The 25,063-nt window shown below is 37.6% G+C and overlaps 1 protein-coding gene across 20 annotated transcripts in view; it reads left to right on the top strand.

Moving 5' to 3' along the window:
• Positions 1 to 25,063, top strand: part of LOC117227218 (uncharacterized) — a 286,153-nt gene that overhangs the window by 222,740 nt on the left and 38,350 nt on the right. For 15 of the 20 annotated variants that reach the window (XM_076518516.1, XM_076518502.1, XM_076518501.1 and 12 more), the window contains 4 exons: positions 2,250 to 2,334; positions 12,380 to 12,559; positions 13,329 to 13,434; positions 17,490 to 17,578. In XM_076518516.1, the coding sequence (XP_076374631.1) occupies positions 2,250 to 2,334; positions 12,380 to 12,559; positions 13,329 to 13,434; positions 17,490 to 17,578 (460 nt within the window). Of the gene's footprint in view, positions 1 to 2,249; positions 2,335 to 5,409; positions 5,464 to 12,379; positions 12,560 to 13,328; positions 13,435 to 17,489; positions 17,579 to 25,063 lie in introns of all 20 variants that reach the window. The other 5 variants (XM_076518517.1, XM_033482274.2, XM_076518511.1 and 2 more) reach the window with 3 other exon arrangements.

The raw sequence follows: 25,063 nt of genomic DNA, 5'->3' as shown, positions 1-25,063 counted from the left end.
TGTACGTACACTATCGAAACGTGTTTCGAACGAAAAATATCGACGCGGTTTGTCCAATTATTTGAATTACGTCGAATCGAAAATAGTTTCATAAATCCCGTAATAGGAAACTTTTGCTATTATATGTCAAAAAATGAAACAACGCATGGTTATAGTCGGTGAAACGTGTTCTAGATAAAATCGATTGCGAATGATTGACTTAAGTATACCGTGGAAATATTAGATTGCGAGATCGAGGTCGAGAAGTATTAATTTCAGACGATCGTGAGATTAAAAAGTATCAATTGTCGGATGATCGAAATTGAAATTGTCAATTATCAGATGATCGGAATTGATATTGTCAATTATCAGATAATGGAAATTGAAATTGTCAATTATCAGATGATCGAAATTGAAATTGTCAATTATCAGATGATCAAAATTTAAATTGTCAATTATCAGATGATCGAAATTAACGATATCAAATGATCAAAATTTAAATATTCGATCTCAGACGATCAAAATACAAATTGTCAATTCCAAATGAACGAAATTGACGATTTCAACTAATTAAAACTTTATTATCGATCCCAAATGATCAAATCTTTAAACCGTCGCCTACAAATGATCGAAATCAAAATATTCGATTTCAAACGATCGACATTAATACGTTCGACTTCGCATACAACAATCGAATAGACAATTTTTCGATCGTAATCACGTTTCGACGCAGCTCGAATTAAGTGAACGTACTAGCCAGATATTTTTTGAATAAACATTTACTCGATGATTACCGATGTTTCTCGTTAGCTCGTGAAACGATCGAGAACAATGGCTTCGCTCTTGGCGACAACGAACCAGATCTCTGTCATTATGCTCGACTAGAGCATTTTATCGGCGTTATGCTAATCCGCCTATCGCCAACGAATATTATACACATACATAGTACGTGTTCGTAAGAAGCCGAAGTCACGTTCTCGATCTTGAACACCGAACAATGCCTCGCATTGAACTGTACCGACGATTTGCTACGTGGCGATTAAGAAGATTTTGTCTCCGAGCAACAAACGCTCGGAGAAAGTACGCCGGCTTTACGGTGACAACGGCTGCGGATGCACAAATTATTATGGTCGTGCTCGAATTATAATGGTTAGGCGGAAATTGTAATGGTCAGGCTCCATTCGCAACGATTATGATTGTTCGCCGGTTTGGATAAATCTCTCGCTCTTCTTTTTTTATGCAACATGTATGATGCTCCTCTTCGTTGTGATATAAATAATATGAGGAATTCATTGTAATATAAATAATGTAAATAATAATGTTATTAAACGGTATCATACGATGCAGCAAAATATTTTATGCTGCAACAAAATATATTATGCGAAACATTTTGTATTACAACCAAATATTTTGTGTTAAAAAAGCGTATCTTACGTTGCAAGAAAATATTTTGTATCACAACAAAATATATTATGTCGCAAGAAAATATTTTGTCTTATAAAAGAGTATATTATATTACAACGAAGCATTTTGTATTACAACAAAATATTTTGCGTTAAAAAAGGGTATCTTACGTTGCAATAAAATATTTTGTATCACAATAAAATATATTATGTCGCAAGAAAATATTTTGTGTTATAAAAAAGTATCTTACGTTACAACAAAATATTCTGTATTACAACAAAGTATATTATGTCACGACAAAATATTTTGCGTTATCTTATGTTGCAATAAAATATTTTGCATTACAACGGAACATATTATGTTGCAATAAAATATTTTCTCTTACAAGAACCTCTATCATGTCGCGAAAGACATATATATATATATATATCTTATGTTCCAACAAAGTATTTTGTATTTCAACGAACTATATTATTTTTCAACGAAATATTTCGTCTTCCAAGAAGTCACTGTAAAAATATATATCTCCGAAATTACTCGATTCGCGCAGGTTCCCACAAGAAAGCATTAACGTCCGCAGTTCCCCGATAATTTGTGCAAGCAGCCGCAGTCGCAGACATTGTTTCGTCGGCCAGGTAGAATAGATTCGCCACTGTATCAAACGTCAGTGGTTAGCAACGTTGATCCCTCCACTGAAGGAGGGATCAGCGTAGTCGTACGGATTCTTGATAGCCACGATGCGCAAGGTTTAATATAATGTTTTGTTTCTCTCTCTCTCTCTCTCTTTCTCTTTCTCTTTCTCTCGACGACGTATCGATCCTCGACGATGCAGATTAACAATATAAATCATCTTTTCGCCTACGGGTCAATGCACAGGGATTAGGGTTAAAGAGGTCGGTGACGACACTCCGCGGCGGGACGCTCGGCTATGCGGAAATCGTCGCCCTGAAGGTAACCGGCCTCTTCCGAAGGCAACACGGCTTGTGTTGTAGCTCAGAAAAAAATCTGTCCTCGTCGTCGTTGCTCCCGCTATCTTCTCCCCCGTTCCACCGTCCTCCCTCTACACACACCGTCTTCTTCCTGTTCCTCGTCGTGTCCGTCCTACGGGCCCCACTTCGGTCCCCGTTCGCTCCCACTCCACCTTCTCTCGCTCTCTTTCTCTGTGTGATCCACTCGCGAAACCAGTAGCCTCCTCGGCAGACCATATTTTGTTTTCCCGTTTGTACCAGGGCTTGAAACGCTGCCGAAAATAACTGTTTCGTAGCGTAACGTAATGGTTTCCGGCTGGAGAATAGTCGCGGAGAACTGTTATTCCGGATAACTCTAACGAAGAGCCTGACAAGAATCCGAAAAAGTTGCTCAGAATATTGATCTTAAGTATGTGTTCGAAACGGTTCGTCTGTGGAAGCAGATTTTATAGATGACTGGTTACTTAATGCGACTAAATGTGCAGGAATATAGACGAAAACGTGTCACGAAATGTATGGTTTATATCAGGGCTCGGAATTAACCTGCACGCAACGCGAGCATCGCGACGGAACGCCTCCTGAGGCGTGTTCTGAATGCTGCGTGCCCGTTAATTCAGAGCCCTGATTTAGACTGACTGATTTTCGAGCTTTTCGTTGCTGTTGTTTAGAACAAACGTTCCTCAATTGTTCGTTGTAACTGTTCATTGTAACTTATTCGGAGTAAAAGGTCTTCGGTAACTGCTATTCGGAATAAAAGTTCTTCGGTAACTGCTATTCGGAATTAAAGTTCTTCGATAACTATTATTCAGAAAAAAAGTTCTTCCGTAACTGTTATTCAGAATAAAAGTTCTTCAGTAATTGTTATTCAGAATAAAAGTTCTTCAGTAATTGTTATTCAGAATAAAAGTTCTTCATAACAGTTATTCAGAATAAAAGTTCTTCCGTAACTGTTATTCAGAATAAAAGTTCTTCATAACAGTTATTCAGAATAAAAGTTCTTCCGTAACTGTTATTCAGAATAAAAGTTCTTCGATAACTTATATTATTACTCATTATTACTCTATTAATATTACTCAGACTAAAAGTTCTTCAGTAACTGTTATTCAGAATAAAAGTTCTTCAATAACTATCACTTAGAATAAAAGTTCTTCAGTAACTGTTATTCAGAATAAAAGTTCTTCGATAACTATTACTCAGAATAAAAGTTCTTCGATAACTATTACTCAGAATAAAAGTTCTTCAGTAACTGTTATTCAGAATAAAAGTTCTTCAATAACTATCACTTAGAATAAAAGTTCTTCAGTAACTGTTATTCAGAATAAAAGTTCTTCTCGATAACTATTACTCAGAATAAAAGTTCTTCGATAACTATTACTCAGAATAAAAGTTCTTCAGTAACTGTTATTCAGAATAAAAGTTCTTCAATAACTATCACCTAGAATAAAAGTTCTTCAGTAACTGTTATTCAGAATAAAAGTTCTTCTCTCGATAACTATTACTCAGAATAAAAGTTCTTCGATAACTATTACTCAGAATAAAAGTTCTTCGATAACTATTACTCAGAATAAAAGTTCTTCGATAACTATTACTCAGAATAAAAGTTCTTCGATAACTATTACTCAGAATAAAAGTTCTTCAGTAACTGTTATTCAGAATGAAAGTTCTTCGATGACTATTACTCAGAATAAAAGTTCTTCATAACAATTATTCAGAATAAAGGTTCTTCACGACAGTTATTCAGAATAAAAGTTCTTCGGTATCTGTTATTCAGAACAAAAGTTCTTTGAAAGTTCCTCGCAACAGTTATACAGAAGAAAAGTTCCACCGTCTCGATCCCTGGCACGAACACACGTCCCTCCCACGACCGTCGAAGTACATTTACTATTCCTAGACGCAAATCCTGTTTCTAGTCGTTGGCTCGTACATACGGTGCTTTCGGTGTAACGTTCTCGTTCGTTCAAAAGTGCGGCGACGCTCTGCTTCTACGAAAAACGCTTCGTTACGCGCTCGAACTGTGTCGCAGCCGGTGTGCCAATAGACGTTCCCGGCGGGTGGAGAAGTTGTTCGAATTCTGCCGAGAGTTCTCAGCAGAAGAGCAACAATTTTAATGGTTCGATGCGTTTTTTACTGAGATCATGCATGGGATTGAAGATTTTGGAGGAAAAGAAACACGAATTCGAGAGACACGTTGATATCATCCGATTGTTAATGTTGCGATGGCTTATCTGTTAATGTCTTGTTGACGTTTGTAGTATTTTTATGTTGAATGAAACGTTAATGATCTTTTTATGTCATGTACAAAAAAAACTATGAACTTCAGAACTTGTGCAGAAATTAAGCTTTTATTTTATATTTGTGTATGAATTTAATTTTTAGTATAAATCTAGGTAGAAATTTAATTTTCATTATATATTTTGTGTATAAGTTGGGCAGTGTGTATAAGGTGTATAAATTTAGTTTTTAGTATAAATTTGAGTATAAAAAGAATTCAATTCTTATTTTCTGCACAGATCTCATTTTTATCAGAAACTCAGCTGAATCGTATAAAAACCAAAGTGCGCCAAATGTCTGATAAATACGAAAAATTACGCAACGTGGCTCTCGCTGGTACCTAAAGGGTCGAAGGTCCTGAAACACAGATTGGACAACGCTGGCAGGACAGGACATAGACGAACAACTTTTCCGCCATGCCCGTAGCCGTGGCTGAAATCCCATGCTCTGCATCACGGAGCGACTCTGTGTTTCCGATTCGAAGTTGTTAATCGTCGCACTTTGTTTATCCTTGGTTTTTGGTTGGTAATGGTACTTTTACTTTAAGTTACAGTATTTAGGTATATCTCTGGGCATGCATTGGATTCGGAAGAGCAATGAGAAACGAGAGAGATAACCCCGTGAAAGATTGTGTCCGTTTTCATTTTAGGTTCTCCCAGTAAAACGCCTAGTACACCCCGCCGAGCCCCCCACCCCCTGCCCCACTTTTTTTTCAATTTGTTCACCCTATGTTGTCACGTCTGGTAGCGATTTTGGTTTTTTACCCGTAGTGTTGACCTACTTCTAGGTACTTCAGGAGCAAGGGCATAATATCTCAGCGGAGACCATCATACAACTGAAAGTAAGTGCTCCTGCTCTTTGGGAGCCCCCCCCTCGCCCCCTCTCCACCTTCTCCTTTCCTCCTCATCGATTCCGCAAGCGTGTTCGATTCGAGAATTCTCTTTCGACGAGGAGACACGTTCGCCGAATCAAATACTGTTCGCGCGAAAACCGCGTCGCAAACCGAAATCGTCGTCGACGACGATTTCGACGGGACGAAATTCATTCGCGATCGATTCGCTGGTATTAACCATAGAGGCCGAGTCCTCGATCTCGGGTCCCATTTCGCAGACGTTCGCAGAGATTTTATGCATTTATGATGAAAATAGAGTACGGCTTTAATTTTTATTACCGTCCAGTTTATTCGTTTTTATTACAGACCAGTTCTGTTCGTTTTTATTACCGACTGGTTTATTCATTTTTTTTATTACCGTATAGTTTATTCATTTTTATTGCAGTCTAGTTTATTCATTTTTATTACCGATCGGTTTATTAATTTGTTAATTAACTCCTGCGCACTATCAGTCCATTTGTGATGAATCATTAAGGAGAGAAAGATCGGACGATTTTTGCATAAAAATCTGCAGTCTGCAACCATAATCTGGCGTTGATTGGGGTGTCACAGGTTCCAAAGATTGTTACTCTAATTTTTGATCATGGAACAATGTTTGATTGTGAATTTTATTTCTAGATTTTTAATGGACGTTCAATCTGAAATTTTTGATTGTAATAGATTTCTGACAGAAAATGGAAATTTCACATTGTAATAGATTTTTGACAGAAGTGTAAAAAGAAATTTTAAATTATAATAGATTTTTTTATAGACGTTTAAAAAGGAATTTTAAATTATAATAGATTTTTAATAGAGAACAAAAATGTTAAATTGTAATAGATTTCTAATAGAAAATAGAAATTTTTAATTGTGTAATAGATTTTTAATAGAAGTTTGAAAAGAACTTTCAAATTATAACAAGTTTTTTTATAGACGTTTAAATAGAGATTTTTAATTCTAGCAGATTTTTAAGAAAAGTTTAAGTAGAATTTAAACAAAAATTTAAATAGAATTTTTAATATTGATTAAAGTCATTTCTACTCTACAATTTGAATCGCTCATCCCTCCCCATTGTCACTGTTTGATTCGCACACCTAATTAGCGCCAGATTAAGTCTCTGTTTCGGGAAATTTGTTGCGACATCGAAAATGATACGTTCGAGTATCGCCATGTCTGCTTGCCGAATCGAAGGGCGCGTACGTGGAAGAAGCTTTCGATGATTTTCGAGCGAAGCGGAAATCGAGAAGCCCGCCTACGTACGCACCCCGAAGATCTATACTTCTCCAGCACCCTCTTGTTTTACGATTTTTAGTATTTTTCACGTATCGTTTCACTCTTCTCTACCTGCCTCTTCAGGGCCGTGCTGCGAGCTTTGAAACTTTTCTATTTAAAAGGGCGATCTTCCCCTTCGTTTCAAGATCGATGGTGTCAATTCAGGAACGGAGGAATGAGCTTTCTGTTACCTGCTGCCGGTAACGAGCACCGAGGAACAATAAAGTGTTAATTGCCAATGAGAGTTCGCATTTTTCTACGATTTGAGGAAGAATCATATTTAAATAATTGGTAAAGCTTTAGAGACGATTTTATTGATTTTTATTTGGTAAATTTTTCCAATATATAACATCAAGGTTTTTGCGAAAGAAATGCTATTTTTTACGAATATTTCCCTTTAAAGTTATCGTTTTTAAGTTTTCCGTAATTGTCTCGATTTCTTGACGTTTCTGTATTTCTTTTTATTTTGAAGATGCTTCTGATCATTTCTGAATTATTATCTTGTGGTAACATTGAATACCACGAATGAATTTACGCGAATTTCTACGAATTTATGCGAATTTCTCCAAATTTATGAGAATTTATGTGAATTTATTCTGATATTTATGACAATGTGAGTCAGTGGTAGAGTGTTGATTTCGAGATAAAAGCAAGAATTGCGATTATTCTGTTCATTATGTCTTCCAGAGCGGTAGATAGATGTCAGTAGACATCTTCTTTTGGTTCTGTATGATAGCAAAATGATGCGTTGATTGCATCCACAGCTGCGAGATCAATTAGATCTAGACGTGAAACTTTTTTCGAAATCTCAAATTTTCAAATGCTTACATTTCGATTACTATCGCGTTACAATTGCTATTATTACGAATCATTGCGAAATAATATCTGAAGCATAACTACCCGATAATTATAAACGGATGTGTTCAAGGGAACTGCACGGCCCTGTCTTTTCTGCATGATCACTTCCAAACAGCTCGAGCGACTACATCCGAACCTGTGTGAACGAATGTATACGCATGCAACTGCTTTTACATTACCGCTGAAAAGTATTTGATCGTTTACGGTATTCACAATTTGCAGTAGAAAGTCGAATGAAAGGCTTGATTCAGTAAAAGATGTATCGTATTTTGTCGTGGACAATTTTTTCCCAAGATTTTATCGGAACTATCGGTGGGAAAATTGAGAAAATTGTAAAAATTGAAAAATGGAAAAGTTGACAAATGGAAATATTGATAAATGGAAATATTAATAAATGGAAATATTGATAAATGGAAAAATTGATAAATATAAAACTTGATAAATGTATAAATTGTAAAACTTGATAATTGATAAATGTAGAAATTTTAAAACTTGATAATTGATAAATGTAGAAATTGTAAAATTTGATAATTGATAAATGTAGAAATTGTAAAAATTGATAAATCTAGAAATTGTAAAAATTGGTAAATGTAACAGTTGATAAATGTAGAAATTGTAAGAATTGATTAATGTAGAAATTGTAAAGTCAAAATTGCCACAGTCAATTTCTCCAGTTATCTATCAAAAATAATTTCCTGCAAGGGCTCATTAATTCCCCGGATATTCTCGGCGTCGTTCTTAGAAAGATCGTTCGCTAGGATCGCTTTTAAAATTTCCTTAAAAGCGTTTCCATGTTAATAATGTCCTTTTCGTACTTATACCAAAGTCGACATTTTTATGGATCCATAAAGAAAAATTTTCGAGGGATTCTTTACGGTTAAAATCTTCTCGTAAACGTACTTCTGTGAAATCGATTTCGCAGCATCCGCCATTAGTATCCGGATACTTTCGAGAATATAATGATCTTTTCGTGCAACGTGAAAATTATTGAAATTATTAGACCGCGAATTTTTATGCAAAACAAAGATTGCCTGCATCTGTTGCACAAGCGGTGGAAACCAAATACTTATTTAAATGAAGCTGATGGTTAAAACTTGGAAACGTGGTGTCCGATAACAGCTGCTTGCAAAACTAATTCTTAAATGTTGTGACAGAAGAATTAAAGCAATGGCAATTAACAAAAACCAATTCTTAAATATTCTGACAGAGAAAAAAACATATTCTGACAGAACAATCCTTTAAAATCTAAAATATTCAGCTTTCATTTGACTTCGCAATACAACCGAATAATAAACAATCGAGAAACAGATCAAATACTTTCGAACGGCAGTGTATTATATTTTGCACGATGTGTTTTGATGACTCTGTTGCGTCTACGAATATAATTCCTAGAATATATTGTAGCTCTCGACGTGTAGAGTTGTTCGAAATGTTTAAAAATAGGAGAATGTGCAGGCTTGCGTAAAACTTTCGTATAAATATGTATTTGCATGGTGCGTGCAGGTGCGTAGAGAGATCGCACAAATGTGCGCTCGTTACCAACACACACACACACACACACACACACACACACACACACACACACACACACACACACACACACACACACATTTTCGCAGCAACAATAATGTCAATCGCCCGTGAAATTGCGCGATTGATGTAATAAGAGCTTATACCGCCAATCAAATTACCGTTCACGTATACTAATTACGTGCCGGCTCTGCTCGACACGTCATCCACCGTGCTCGAACTTTGAAAAATTGTTGGAGACATTGTTCAACGATGCTGTCGACGATATGGAAGACCGAAGCAATTTTTTGGTAACAATTAAACAATTGAACAACGTTATTTTTAAACACTTATTTTTAAACTATTTCGACACGATGCACAACGAGTAATTAACGATTTAAATTAGCTGCCGAAAAGTGATCGAAGTTGAAAAATAATTTTCGATTGAATATGTAACGTTATTAAAATGTGTGAGATTATTAAAATGTTGGAAGATACTAAAAAACGGTGTTAAATAAAAACGACTAAAAGATGTCTCTCGACTCCTTTGGTCAAAGTAAATATCTGTTATTCTAGAATAAAAATGTTAAAAGGTCTCTGTGGCTTCATTTCGGTGGTGAGAACAGCGCCGGATAAAAGTTATTGAACGGCGGCTTTTGACCCGTTTGCTAAAAATAGTGTTGAATAAAAATGTTCGAATATGTCTTTTGTCCCCTTTGGTGGAAATAGCGTGAAAGAAAGGACACGGTGACAAGAACGATACAGTAGCTTCGAGTCCGCAATTCCATTGAAACTTCCGAACAGCGGTATATTTCGTTATACTGTTTGAAAATATCCCATTGTGGGGGTCAGATGCTCAATACTTTTCGAGATATTCGTGATTGGAGTTTCAATGCTGCTTGAGCCTGCAGTTCAGTTGAAGTAGGGGCGAAGTACTTGCACCGGCGTGAATGTAATATGGTGAACTAGTGCAGCGATTGTCAGAGTCGGAGTTCCTTCTATTCTCTAACTCTTTCTCCACTTATTCGAAAGAAAGATCTTCGAAACGTATATATACTGAGCGATGACAGATGAAAACAACTTTAGCAAAATATCATTCGACGCAACGCAATCATTTGCTGAAATAATTGACGTAACTAAAAAATCACAACATCAGTGCAAAGAAGCTTCGATGTTTCAAATTAATATAACAAAAATTATAGACAAAATATAAAAAGATATAGGCTGTTCTCAATTTAATTAGTATGAGAAAATTAATAATTAATATATAATTAGTATGAGATTTTAATATTTATTCATTTCCGAAATATTTTAATGTCGACTGCAACGTGCAAGTGAAAAATATAAACGAATAAGTAATGTTGTCTACAGCTAAATGTACATCTGCAATTTTTTAACATCGATGCTCGGTAAAAATGAATAAATATTTCGTACAACCAGGCTATCGTTCGCGAGATTGATTCGTTTAATGCCAAGAATTTGATCGCAGTAAGTTCGAAAAATAAAAAGTTCGGAAGATAATCTGAATTTATTGGCAATTGAGTTGCTTGTCACAATTAGCGGCCGCCAATTACTTGGACATGATACCGATTAAACGACGAAACTATATTTACCGATTTTCTATAAACTGCCTTGTAAGAAGCTTCTAACTTCCTGGAATAGCCAGGAATTTTCGAGACAGCGGCGGAACGATCAAACTCCGGCAAGTAGGTTCGCCCTTAAAAAGTTTCGGAAATTAAAAGGAGAACTTCTCAACTAAAGTCATTCGCTCGAAATGATTTTCACTTGTTTCGAGACCCGTACCAATTTAATATCTACTGAAGAGATCGCTTTATGTAATCGAAGTTCTTCTCGTTTCGATTATTTCGAAACTACAATACAACGCGAAGCCATAATTAATCCGAGCAGCGACGAACCATTTATTTCACTTTACAACTCAATCTTGAATTATCTTCTGAATCATATTTTAAATTATATTTTGAATATCTCGAATTATATCTTTAATTACATTTTGAATTATATTTTGAATTATATTTTGAATTATATTTTGAATTATATTTTCAATTATATCTTTAATTATATTTTCAATTATATTTTCAATTTTATTTTCAATTATATTTTCAATTTTATTTTAAATTATATTATTCTCGCTCATGGTCGCTACATTAGTTTCATATCGATACTGTCTCTACTCGAAAATATGACATTTGACCTTACAATCAGTTATGAAGTTTAAATAACTGTTAAAAGGAACATAATTTGTTTGCTAGGAAAAGAATTAATGGACATTAGAAACGGAGCACAGATAAAAATGATTGATAAAAATTAATCAGTTCTTTAAAACAAATAATCGTATAAAATGAAATAAAATCTACAGTCTATGCACGATAAAAGTTAAAGTCACATAAATAAAATGCACAGTTCTATTAAAAACACTAAATGGCACAAAAGCTGTGCGAAAAAAATTCTCTTTCATCATGAACAAAATTAGAGACTACCAAAAACAAGATAGTTTAAAATCGTTTAAATCATAACGTGCACAAACGAATAATCTTTCAACAATACAAAAGAGCAATTATATAAAACACGTACGTATAGTCTTCGCGCGACAAGGAGGCACTTTTGCGTTCAGATTCCCCCTCTTACTAGCTGCCCCACTGCCGCAGCTACACGTTATCGGCCAATAGCGGCCGACAGCTGCTGCAGTGGGGCGGCTAAGAGGGGGAACGCGAACGCGAAGGTGCCTTCTTGCCACGCGAGGACTATAATTGACCAACGAACGACAGGAACGAAATATTCGTATCCACAAAGAAGGGTTGAAATACAGCACATCTCCAAAAGAATCACAAAGGGTGCGGATCGCACGTTATTTTCCTCGATCAAACACACGATTTCTTGCCGAACTGTTATCAAGGTATGAGATCTCGCTTCCACGCATAACTCTCTCCGCGTGCTTTCTCTTCAGCCACTATCCGCAATTTTCTTCCACCTGTTCACACCATTTCTGTCTGGAGTCCGCCTAATCTCCTCCTCTCTTTCGTCTCTCTCTCTCTCTCATCTCTATTCTCTGTTCTGACTGCCTCTCTTTTCTCTCTGTTCACACCATCGGGAACTTTTTCTCCGCTGCTCCTTTCCCGTTCACCTTTTCCCATTTATGACACAAACCGACGAGTACCGAGAGACACTCTTGTCGAGGGCTCTCGCCGGAAGAAAGCGGTAACGACGTAACACTCTTGGAACGTAACAGGGAGAACCAGGAGAACCTGGGCCGCCGGGGCCACCCGGTCCTCAGGGAGCCGAAGGGCTTCCTGGACACGAAGGCAGACAGGGCTCTCCGGGCAACGACGGACCGCCGGGTGAAAAAGGACCGCCAGGACCACCTGGACCGATCGGTCCGTCGGGAATTGTCGGTGTCGCGGGTCCCAAGGTAATTAGACGATAAATAATCTATCCTGTAACAACGTTGTTCGCACCTCGCACCGCGAGCTACGAACACGGCCTGCGATTTACAGCGGACTTTAATTTGTTTAGAGGATGGAACCTGCGACGATTGTTACACTATTTTCATCGAGATTCCTTTGTTACACCGTTCGAGTGACAAATTTATTCGAATAAAATTTCGTCGGCTCGATGTACGGTAATGTCTCTCTAATTGACGCACAGATTGTCCACAAAAATGGACAATTTAGGGAGAGGAGAGACGATTATTCGATCCTTGCGGTTCATTTTTATAGTCACGAATTGTCAACAACTATAAAAACGCTCGAATAATGGTATCTCCTCTTCCCGAATTGTCCGTTTTTCTGGACAATCTGAGCGTCAGTTAGGGAGACATTACTGTATTTGAAAAGTCATCCGAATCAAATTCTATTGAAAAATAAAATGATATTGAAAGGAACATTTGTACAGAATTAAATGTAAAAAATTCAGGATAAATTAGAAAATGAGAAAAGAATGTATTCGAATGATATTTTATTCGAAGAATTTATTCGAATAAAAAATTGTATTCGTGGAATGGTTTTCTTTTCAGTGTTTGTTCATGCAATCTGCTATCGAACGGTGTAACGCTCGTCGGGAAAAGCTGTAATTAGGTCGCCTTGTTCTCACTGTTAGGCGGTTCTTCGAATTTCCACGAGGCCGTTCTCAGCGCTGCGGCAGACTGCGCTATTTGTTAATTGAGATTACATGATTCGCAGGGCGACAAGGGCGATAAGGGTGAACGAGGCTTAACAACATCCGTGAACGGAGAAGCATTTGCAACTGGAGTGTTCGAAGGACCGCCCGGTCCACCCGGACCACCTGGTAAGCAGACGTAGGCGGTGCTATTTCCATATTTTCGAAATAATTGATAATGCCACTCGTGGACCATCGGAGTCGTACGAAACGATCGCGCTGTTCTTCGCGAACCGAATCTGTAAATTACCTCGCACTTAACTGCGCATGAAAACTGAAGCCTAATTACGTTTCGGTTCGGTTCACATTCGTAGCATAAGTAGATTTATGAATTATGAGGAAATAAGTACGCGAAGAAAATTCCAGTACAATTTCTAACATTTGACGCTGAAGATTTCAAAAAAATACTATGAAGTCGTAGAATTGAAAAATTTAAGCTAAAACGAGCAAAGAAATTCGTAAATTACAGAAGAATATATATCAACAAAAATGAATGATATTATTATCTTATTTTGGCTGCAGGAAAAATTCGAAAAACGAAATGAAAAAGTTCTAGAAGAAGTAAGCCGATGAATTTATAAATTAGCTTTATTTTTAACTAAAAAAGAAAGAAAACAGAATCCGAGAAATGCTGAAAATCATAAAGATAGCACAAGTTCGAGAAAGAAAAGCTCGCGAAAGATCGCGAAGTCAAGAGAGAATATTTCTCTGTAACTGTAAATCTCAGCGAACCGTGATTTTTGTAACACGAGCACTAAACAATATTTAGCGGACGTGAATGGTGTACTTACAAACGGGTTTTCCACTGCTTTCCTACCGTCTTACGACATCTTCGACGTTCTCATGCCATAAGCTTTCTTGATCGACCTGATTCTGATCTTCTTATCGTGCTACATAAATCTCTTCTACCATCTTCTTCTTCTTCTTCTTCTTCTTCTTCTTCTTCTTCTTCTTCTCGCCATTTCATACCGCCGAAGAGAACCGACACTCGCGTCAGCGTTTCATCAATTTTTGAAATACCTTGCCCACCGATTATGCAAGAAAACTTTCGTGCTCGCAATTAAGGTTGCAAATGCGGTGCCGCCTTCCACGTTACGAGATTGCCTCGTGTTTCTTCGAACGTTTCTACCTTCGTTAGACGGGGCAATAAATAATATATACGGCTTTTTATGGAAAATAGAAATATTCCAAGCAATCGCGAGAAGCAGAAGTTAAATAGAAATGAATTGTTTCCATTAATTATTTTGACAGATTGAAAATCGTGCGACGATATTATGAAGTCTTTTAATCCTTTAAATAATTTGATAATGTTGAAACGTGATATAACAATTTTTAACGGTATCGAATAATGTTGAAATTATTTTGAAACGTGATATAATAATTTTTAACGGTGTCAAATAATGTCAAAATTATTGTGAAATGTGATATAACAATTTTTAACGGTGCCTTGGAGTCGCCGCTCGACTGCAAAGGGTTAAATTAAATTATGGCAACTTCGTCATTTATTCTACTTGTCTTTTTAACGTTTTGCCATTTATGGATCACATTTTAAGACACAAGTAAACATTTTCGAAAGTGTCGCTATGATTCTAATCCGCTCGAATAACTTTCGACTCCTTTTCTGAAGCGAAGATAGCGTTTTCCATAAAAACTTCGATTAAACCATTCGAATAAATATCGAAAAGGAATGCTGGCGGATATTTCGCTGTTTAGCGCACACGTAGAGTGCACGGTATATCAAACTAACGAACTCGGTGTGCATCTTCCGTCACGGTTCGCCGCCTTTGAAAGCGCGATAGACCTATCGCTCTCGGTATTCGGTGCTCCCCACAATCGACAATCTGTCGCCAATGCGTACGAACCCAAAAAAATGGGTCACACGTCGATAAAAACTTGGACTTTCAAATTTCGCGATACCGTTCTGTCGAGGTCTTGCCACTAAATTGCTTTTGTAATAAGCAGACAGCGGATTTTATGAATTTAGGACAGACGTGGGTGGTTGAAATGTACAAAAAATAGTAAGGAGATTGGAATAATTTACTGACACCGTTGAATAGTATATTGGATTTAATTATTCGGAGTAGAAATCGATTTCATGAGAATGCAGAGAAATCGTAAAAATGTTCGGAAAAATTCAATTGTTCCGTTATTTGCAGCTTATTTTAATTAGCAAAAGATTTAATTTATTCTTACAATGAAGTTCCAACATTTTTATTTTGAATATAATATCAATTTGAATTTCTATTAAGAATCAATTAATTTAACCTTCTATTTGAAATCAATTAATTTAAATTTCGATTAAAAATCAATGAATTTGAATTTCTATTAAAAAGCAATCAATTTAGATGTCTATTAAATTATAATTTATTGCAATTTATTACAATTTAAATTTTTACCCAAGTTCCAGAGATTCGCAATTAACTGTAAATTTAATAAGAAATGAATAATTATTACTGAGAACTCTGAAACGGAGTGCATTTCGTTTGCTTTGAACACTGTGGTAACTTTAAACAGAGAGAGAGTTTCACGCAACGTTGAACTATTTTCAGCAGTTCATAATTCATGACTAGCCTTTTCTGCAAAATTACGGTAGAGTTTTAAAACGAGCGACAACGAGCAGTCGATCTTTCTTTCTATTAGAATAAAAACGAATTCCAATTTTCTAGCTACGAATTCGATTCCACGAAATGACGGTGTTCTCCGATTATTACAATTACACGCGCGCATACATATATTTTCCCGTTTGTTTAATGCTTCACGTTTTTAAACTTCGCGGCAGTTAATTGGTCCGGAGAAATGTCAAGAATTGTTTCTTCGATGATTCGTTCCGTGTTCTTTCGGAGATAATTCGCGGAGCCGGGGAAAGTTTTTCAGTTCGAGCTGAAAAGCCTGAGCACTCTATAAGAAATTCTGACGGAGTCTAAGTTTAATTAAAACTCGCTCTGCCAAGCTCGGATAATACTGTTTCCGCTGGACGCAGATAGAAAACGGAGGACATAGTTGAAGGCTTACTTAGCATTGCGTTTCATTTGGCTTTATTCGTCCGTCGAAGTTATTCTAAACAATGGACTCGGCAGAGATTCCGTGCGACTGACGAGCTCCCGAGCTCGACGCATTCAAACAGTAATTAATTGTGCGACAGAACGAAGTACGAAATGATTCTTGCATAATTATACAACATCATTCTTTTACACTATACCGTTCTAGAGCGTTATACTGCAAGATGTCACGTGCCATTCATTTTTGGGCACACGTGTGATTTATTTCTATTATTTGATTATTCGCATTTTTGTGGTTCACGTTCCAGTCTTTCAAATATGGTATACAAATTTTGGAGTATTAATATTCGCTAATCAGGCTCTAATTTCATTCTTTTAAGCAGTTACACTGCGGATTTCTATACAAAATAAGGACCTTCTTTATCAATATGCAGAGCAAATGAGCAAGTATCATTTGATTTGTTTCTATAACAAGTTTGATAAATTCATAATTAGTACACCAACATTCCCAGTTTTTTTTATCTGTTCACTCAATTATACTTATCCATTTTTTCCCATAAATGCATCAAATCCGCAGTCCAGTCATAGTGTTTTGGAAATATTATTCGTTCTTAGACTCAGATATAAGATTTTTTAAATATATTACATACAATTTGGAATATTATTCTTTAACTTTAAAACATGTCACAGTATGTGACAGTATGTGTCATTTAAAAAGAAAAACAATCCAGCCGTACACGATATTGGATGAATCACAGTTTGGAATACATCAAGTCCGACATCAATTTGTCACGGTCACAAAAATCTTCACACCACGTTCTCTCTATTTTCTCCCTTATTCTGCAAAACATTTCAGCTTGAACGTCGACAAAAAACAGCACCGCTTTATCTCGTTTCTGCGAGAAGTTCTTTGACTTCCGACGCAACCTCGTCGCTTCACCCTCGCGATGTTCGCCGGTCGCGAGAGACGAACATAATCGCGTGTAATTATTCGATCGTTCGCAATGCGTCCGATTTCGCCTGAGTCCGAGAAAACGGAAGAGAGAGAGAGAGAGAGAGTGAAAGAAAGAATGAACGAGAGAATGAACGAAAAAGAGAGAAAGAGAGAGAGAGAGAGCGAACACGCGAGTGCGCGAGCGAACGTGTGTCATGGTTTATTTTATGCACGTGATGTACACACCACAGGGCCCCAGGGCGTGCAGGGGGAGCCGGGCCAGATGGGACCACCCGGTCAGCCGGGAGAGAGAGGTATCAAGGGAAAGCCAGGGAAGAGGGTAAGCTTCAGCGAGGTCCTCCGGCGAACGACCACTGACCAAATCAACCGTACAAACCACTTCATCCTACCAAACAACCACCCGTAACAAATCTTCCAACTTTCCGTCGAAATTCTGGAAGAGAACGAGACAGAAAAAAAAAGAAAGAAAAGAAAAGAAATCACGTTCCTACCAGCGCGTACTTTTGCGTACACCCTTGTCCCACCCGATCCATGTTTCAAGCACCGTTTCCAGGGATCACCTCCACCGGTCTACGTTCCACATTCCTGTCATACGTAACGCATGATGGAAACGTTTTGCAGCTTCTTTTTTCGCACGTGGAACGCATGCATCTGGCTGGGACATTTAATACCGTTTATTCTCTCTCGAACAACTACGACGAACTACAACGAACTACGACAACAAATACAACAATACGACAACCAACCACCATCGTCGTTCACCTCTTTTTCTGTTCCATCCCGCTTACGATTACCGTGGCCGACGCGATCTCCCTCGACTCCGTCGCGTTCGATCTTTTACATTTTTATTACCCCACGGTCCGGTTTTATCCGAAACCGTTTTCCTTTTGTCACACGACGGTTACATCACACTGTTCTTGTTTCGCGTTGTCCCATCATTTCTTTTTTCACTCTCGTTCGTTCCTCCTGCAAACTCGACGCGGAACTTATGGTTTTCTTTTTTCTCTTGGAATCGTCTTGTTCGCGGATGCGTCGGCTTTGTTCGTGGCGTCGCGATTCTTGTTTCGATCGAACGGAATTTTGATTTTTAATGGAAATTAGAACGTAGAGTTCGTTCCGGGAGACGAAGAGGGGAATTGTGATGGGCCGCTGTGATGTGCTTCAGTACTGCAGATTCGAGGTCGGTGAAGGTATCGATGGAATTTTGTATTTTTCAGACTGGATTGTAAAAAGTCTGATTGTTTAGATTTGCGTTGTATTGATTTTCTAGTGTTGGTAGGATTTGGGGCATTCGAAATGGAATAGAAGAATTGAACACTTCGATCGAGTAGATTTCTATTTAGTCGATTATTATCGTGATAGAAAATTCTTCGATTTTTAGACAGGGTTACGAAAAATTAAATTATTCAACTTTCCATCGTGTTCTACTTTCATTGAGATTTGAAGCATCTGAAGTGTAAAGTATAATTGAATGCTGCAATTCTGCTTTGGATTTATTGATTAATTATCTCGATAATTCTTCATTTTTAAGGAAGGAATCCAGAAGATCAAACCATTCAGCTTCCCATCACAAACATCTTCTGCTCTCATTATTAGAATTTGCAATATCTAAAATGGTTCAAACAGTAATTACTGTGATTAACTTCAACTCTCCAGCTTTAACTTCATTGATTAAATCACGCAATTCAATTTTTTCTAGAAAAGAATTCGATTCATTTCTATTCAAATTTCAATTCTATTCATTTCAATATTCTAGAAAAGAATCCATAAATCTAATGATTTATCTTTCTAACATACTAATCTTCCATTGTAACCTCTTCTGAAATCGCATTAAGATTTGCAGGATCTACTGTGGCCAAAACAGCAGCCACTTATGCTAAAAAATTCTAATTTCGCAGTTTCCGTTCTATTGACTAAACTGTTTCGATTTTATCATCTTGCTGGAATTCTTCATTCACAGACCTGACTATGGAATCCTTCCATCGCATTGATCTTCCACTACGTTATCGTACTATGATCTTCCACTATGTTCTCCCCAGAACTATCATTACGATCTGCATGATCAAAAGCTGATCATGCAGGATACCTAAACCGTGTAATAGTTTAATCACGTACCCAGAATTCTTCATTTTCGACGAAGTAGTGAACAAACTACCTATCCACCTCTCCATCATATTGATCTTCCGCTATGTTCCCTTCGTTCGCTATCGTTCGAGCCATCGTGATCAAAACTGATTAAAGGCGCAATCACTGTGACAAATTCCCGTACTGCAGTTCTCGTTGCATATCGGCCGGGTTACATCGATTTCATCATCTCCCTGGAATTCTTCGATTTCTCAAACGTAATCCGGGCGTGTTCTCTTCGGGGCCTGCAATCGGAATCCGTGGGATCCGGGGCGTAATTAAAACGGAGTCAAACGAAGGACGAACGAGGGCCGAACAATTCTTCGCGTATATATATATATCGAGAGCGATCCGTGAAAATCGCGCGCGAGACGCGTTCTCGCGTCGTGTGTTACATCTCGCCGGTAATCGTTACATCGATAGAGGCAATCTGTTCGAAAGATCAAGGCCAAGCAGCCGGAGTACATACATACATACATACACACATACATGCATACATACATACATACATACCTACGACACTGTTCGACACGACGACCACACAGTTACATTCATGCTTCGGAACGCCTACGTAGAAATCACGAAAAGCACATGCACGATTTTCTCACGTGAGCATGCAAGCATGCAGCACGCACGGCGTACAAGTCACCTGCTTCTTCTCGTTTAGCGTACTGGAACAAGTAGCCGTTAAATTGCATCGTCGTTTCGGCCCGACGATGGATGGAGAACGTTCTTCGCCACGCTCCGATCAGATACGATCCACGACCGCGTTCAACTGCGATTCCTTCGCCGCGGAATGCACGAACGCGAATACGTACGGTCTCTCTTTCAAGGAGTTTTCACTTTCGTGAATGAACGATCCTCGAACACGATAACGAGAGAGAGAGAGGGAGAGAGTCGCAATTTTCTGATCGCATGATCGCGATCCGGAGATCGGATCTCGTGTCGAGCGTGGAAGAATGTTCTCCGTGACCTTGCTACCGTCGGATCGTGCGACCCGCGACAGAATCGAGAAGAATCTCTTCGGTTTCTCGTGGAATCGGCGCGAACGTTCCGCGCCGCTGCGAATTATGATGATTGGGCGGTGACATCGCGGATTAGGCATTTTTTTCTTAGAAATTCCGTGCGCGATGAAACGATGTGGAACGATTTTATATAATTTTGTTCTTTTTTCTATCGGTTATTTTATTGTCGCAGTGTTCGTAGAAGAATCAAACGCGTTCAGGGATTTCAATTAATTGTATTTAGGAGTTTATTCAGTTATTGTTTACTCTGATGGTAGCTGGAATGTTTCTCGAACTCGAATGTCGATCTTCGCGAGATTCGTGTTAATCGATGAATTTTAGAGTCTGAGATTCTTGCTTGAACAATTGACCTCTTTAGCGCAGAACGAAGATGTTTTATCTGAACGAGAAAGACGGAAGTCGATGTAGTTTGAGAATGAAATGATGTAAAAATTCGTGAGAGAGACAATAGTTGAAAGATTTTTGTTTGGAGGCACAGTAAGAAATAGAAGTTTCACTTATTGAAAACGTTAGAACGATGAACTTTTGCTCAAGTGTTGCCAGCTACGATCAGAATTGTGCTAAATTAGTTACATTGTAACTCAAATGCATTGTAATTCGGATGCATTGTAATTCAAGCGCATTGTAATTCACGTCCATTGTAATTCAGATGCATTGTAATTCCAGTCCATTGTAATTCAAGTGCATTGTAATTCAGATGCATTGTAATTCAATTACATTGCAATTCAATTACACTGTAATTCAATTACATTGCAATTCAATTTCACCGCAATCCAATGACATTGCAATTCAACTACATTGTAAACCAATTACATTGCAATCCAATTACGTTGCAATTCGATTACACTGCGATTCAATTATATTGCAATCCAATTACATTGTATTTCAATTATACTAAATTAAAAATGTATATTTATGTCAAAGATCATTGAAAAATCTGAACGCACAGTTGCATAAGAATCTCTCTAAAGAACATTTCTTTAAAACGATAAACAAGAATTAGTCGGACGAAAAAATTCTCACGAAGCACCATCGTCTCGTCGCGCCGGGCATCGAAAACTCTCCGATAAAGTTGCAAGCAGCTTGTTACCGAGCAAAAACATTGTTATCGCAAGGTACGCGCTCGCCTCGAAAACGAAGAGAAAACGAAGAGAAGTCGTTCGGCCATTTTGTCGCGCGGCGGTGCAACGACGCGTAGACGGAACGGATACGATGGAAATTACGATTCCTCGATTACGATAGAGAAACGTTGGTGGCAGCAAATAACACGTTCGTGAATCGATATCTACTTGTTGCTTTGTCCGATGTGCCTATCTACTTTGTCGGGACACCGGTTTTCTGTTACACGACGATAGGGCGCGCGCGCGCACAGACCTCGAGTCCTCGCTGAACAGAGGCGAGAGAAAAGAATGGTCCTCTTCGGAGGGACCTCGAATCGTGAAACATCTGCGACGAAGCGACTACCGATTTACTTATTCAGACTCGCTGTATCGTTTTCTTATTTAAAAAAAAAAAAAATAGTAATAATAATAATACCTAAATTATGGCAAAAACCGCATTATGGTCCTGACCGTAAGTATTCTAGATCAACGACAAGTCGAACGAGCGATTGGGTTACATTCGACCAGCGTGTTAGATCCGCAATGTTAGGAAGCTCGCAGCGGCAAAATAACGTCGACATTCGTAGTCTTGTTTCGGAAGAAGAGACGCGAGATTCGCTGATTGTTAAAATAACTGTCTATTCGTCTCCTGTTCGTCAAGAAATTAGGAGACCGGAACGGAGTAGCCGGCCATTATGGCGAACACTGCTACTTTTTAGCGTCTTCTCCCGATTAAAAAAAAAAGAAAGAACTGGACCACAGTTCCTGTGTCGCAGTAATCGAATTAATATTCAGCCTTGACCATGACTGAGTTCTAATCGTCGTTGTGTCGTGTTCCTTGTTAGTGTGCTAGAGTGTGCGACAGAGCTGCGCATTATTCCGATATTGTTTCATTCGAGCAACGTTTCGATGAAGTTTCATCGAATCGAATTTGATTCGAGTAATTCGTATGTTTCGTATAAATTCTAGCGGATAGCATTTTACCCGAGAAATATTTCAAATCAATTTATTAAGTGAACCAAAATTCTGAAGAAGGGGCACTCCTGATTCGGTTTCTTTGCATTATTCCAATAAATATTTCGAATAAAATTTTATTCGAATTTTATTCGGAGTATTTATTCATTATATCCCAATAAAATTTCGAACAATTATATTCGAAATATTTATTGGAATAATGTGAAGAAAATGAGTCTGGATTCCTTTTTTCACAATTTTGATTCATTCACAATATTCGAAATAAATAAAATTGTATTTGAAGAATTTATTCGAAATATTATTCGAATAAAATTGTATTCGAAGAATTTATTCGAAATATTATTCGAATACAATCGTATTCGAAGAATTGATTCAAAATATCATACGAATACAATTATATTCGAAGAATTGATTCGAACTATTATCCGAATAAAATTGTATTTTAAGAATTGATTCGAATTATTATTCGAATAAAATTGAATGCGAAGAAATGATTCGAACTATTATTCGAATAAAATTGAATTCGAAGAATTGATTCGAACTATTATCCGAATAAAATTGAATTCGCAGAACTGATTCGAACTATTATCCGAATAAAATTGAATTCAAAGAATTAATTCGAACTATTATTCGAATAAAATTGAATTCGAAGAATTGATTCGAGAAATGCGCAGCTGTGGTGTGCGAACGATTGACAGCGGGTTAAGGGGTAGTGAGGCAAGCTGTGAGAGCGAGAGAGAAAGAGAGAGTGAGAGCGAGAGAGAGCGTGCGCGTGTGTGTGTGCGAGACTGACCGCTTACTATTAGTCAGTAGTACCTGGCGTAGTGTACGTAGCTTGATAACTAATTTGTGTTTAATGTAGCAAGTAACACCACATTACTTCTTCCCTGTGTGTCGGTTCAAATCATTAATAACTAATAACTACTACTACTACTGGCTTTGAGGCTCTCGCAACTTTATCCACCGGTGATCGATGCAAGCCTGCAATTGTCGCGTAAGTATCAAACAGACCCTAAAGTATGTAGCTTTATTTGCGACTCATCTGTGTAACAACAACGTGTTTTACACCGCCAAGTCCAACGCGTAATACCGTGATTATATGTATACTTTTATGTACATTGTTTTTTTTTGTTTATTAATATTTTAATTTGTCCCCACTCTTTTGTTTCTCCTATTTTCTTTCTCCCGATTTCGAGGGAAAGTGTTGTTGAAACTGTTTCTTGGCGACCAGGCAATGCTTTGATCGAAGATGCGGATTTTTTCATGATACATAAAATATTTATATAATATATAAAATATTTACATAGTATGTCAAATAATTTGTTTCGTAAATAATTTTAATGGGTTGGAAATAATGCAGCAGTGTCTCAAATTATACACGAATTACTGTTTCGATCATTTTTATTATAAATGCATAAAATCCGCAGCTTAATGATGATTAATGTTCATTTGAGGTGAGCAACTATTTGCAGGATTTTGTTATATTTATTTTGAAAGGATTGTAGAAAATGGATTTCGGTTTTATGGTGCAATAGAGCAATTAACAGACAATTAACTCTTCTGTTAGTCTTTGGAAATAGAGTAACAAACAATTCGGCTACAATTCAACTGCAAAATTGACAAGTGTCAAATTTCTATTTTCTATTATTACTGATTTAAAACTCAACAAAATATCGTATTTGAACATTTCTATTTTCTATTATTTCTAATATAAAACTTGACAAGATATCGTATTTGTATATTTCTATATTCTATTATTTCTAATATAAAATTGAACAAAATGTCGTATTTGTATATTTCGATATTCTATTATTTCTCTAATATAAAACTTAACAAAATATCGTACTTGTATATTTCTACTTTCTACTATCTCTAACACAGAGAAATAAACAAATACGATGTCTCGTCGAGTTTCTGTTCAAACGTCGCTGAAAAGCAAAACTAAAAATGCTCGCTTCGAACGACGAGAAACCGCCGCCAATGCTCCGCAAAACCAAAATTCTAAGAGAACTTCTAAAGAAACGGCCAACGAAAGAAGGAGAAAGAGAAACTCTGATAGCTTCCAGTATTCTACTAAATTTGATCCCACTAACATCCGCTCCCGTTGTAATCGATTGCATGTGAACCAGTAGTGTATTCTGTTCGTGTTGTCGATCGAGTGTTAATTATTGTGTCTAGATTTCGTGTTGTTATCGTAGCGGTAGTCGAACCGGTTGGTCCTGGCACGAAGTTCAAAAGCCCATCGGGCTCGGAGAAGATCCGAGAGAATCGACGCGACAGAAAACAAGCGCCGCACGGGATGGAACGGGACCAGATTCCCGGCAGCTGGCGCCGAAAAGTCGAGAAAGTGTGGAACCGTGCCGGAACCAGCCGTGAGAACAAAGATAGTGTCCGACGAGAAACACCGACATCCCTTCCTTGATCTCCGTCCTTCCTATGGGGAGAAAAAGAACCGCGCTTAACGCTTCGTCGCGCGCGAGGGAAACCGATCGTGCAAAAAAGAAAAAAAAAGAAAAGAAAAGAAAGAGTAAATGAATCGATTAAACAGAGACGGAGGACCTGGTTGGATCTGACCTTACA

Source organism: Megalopta genalis, chromosome 2, assembly GCF_051020955.1.
Source record: "Megalopta genalis isolate 19385.01 chromosome 2, iyMegGena1_principal, whole genome shotgun sequence".
Taxonomy (NCBI): domain Eukaryota; kingdom Metazoa; phylum Arthropoda; class Insecta; order Hymenoptera; family Halictidae; genus Megalopta; species Megalopta genalis.
The sequence above is the reverse complement of the archived record's forward strand: the minus strand, read 5'-3'. Positions and strand labels throughout refer to the sequence as shown.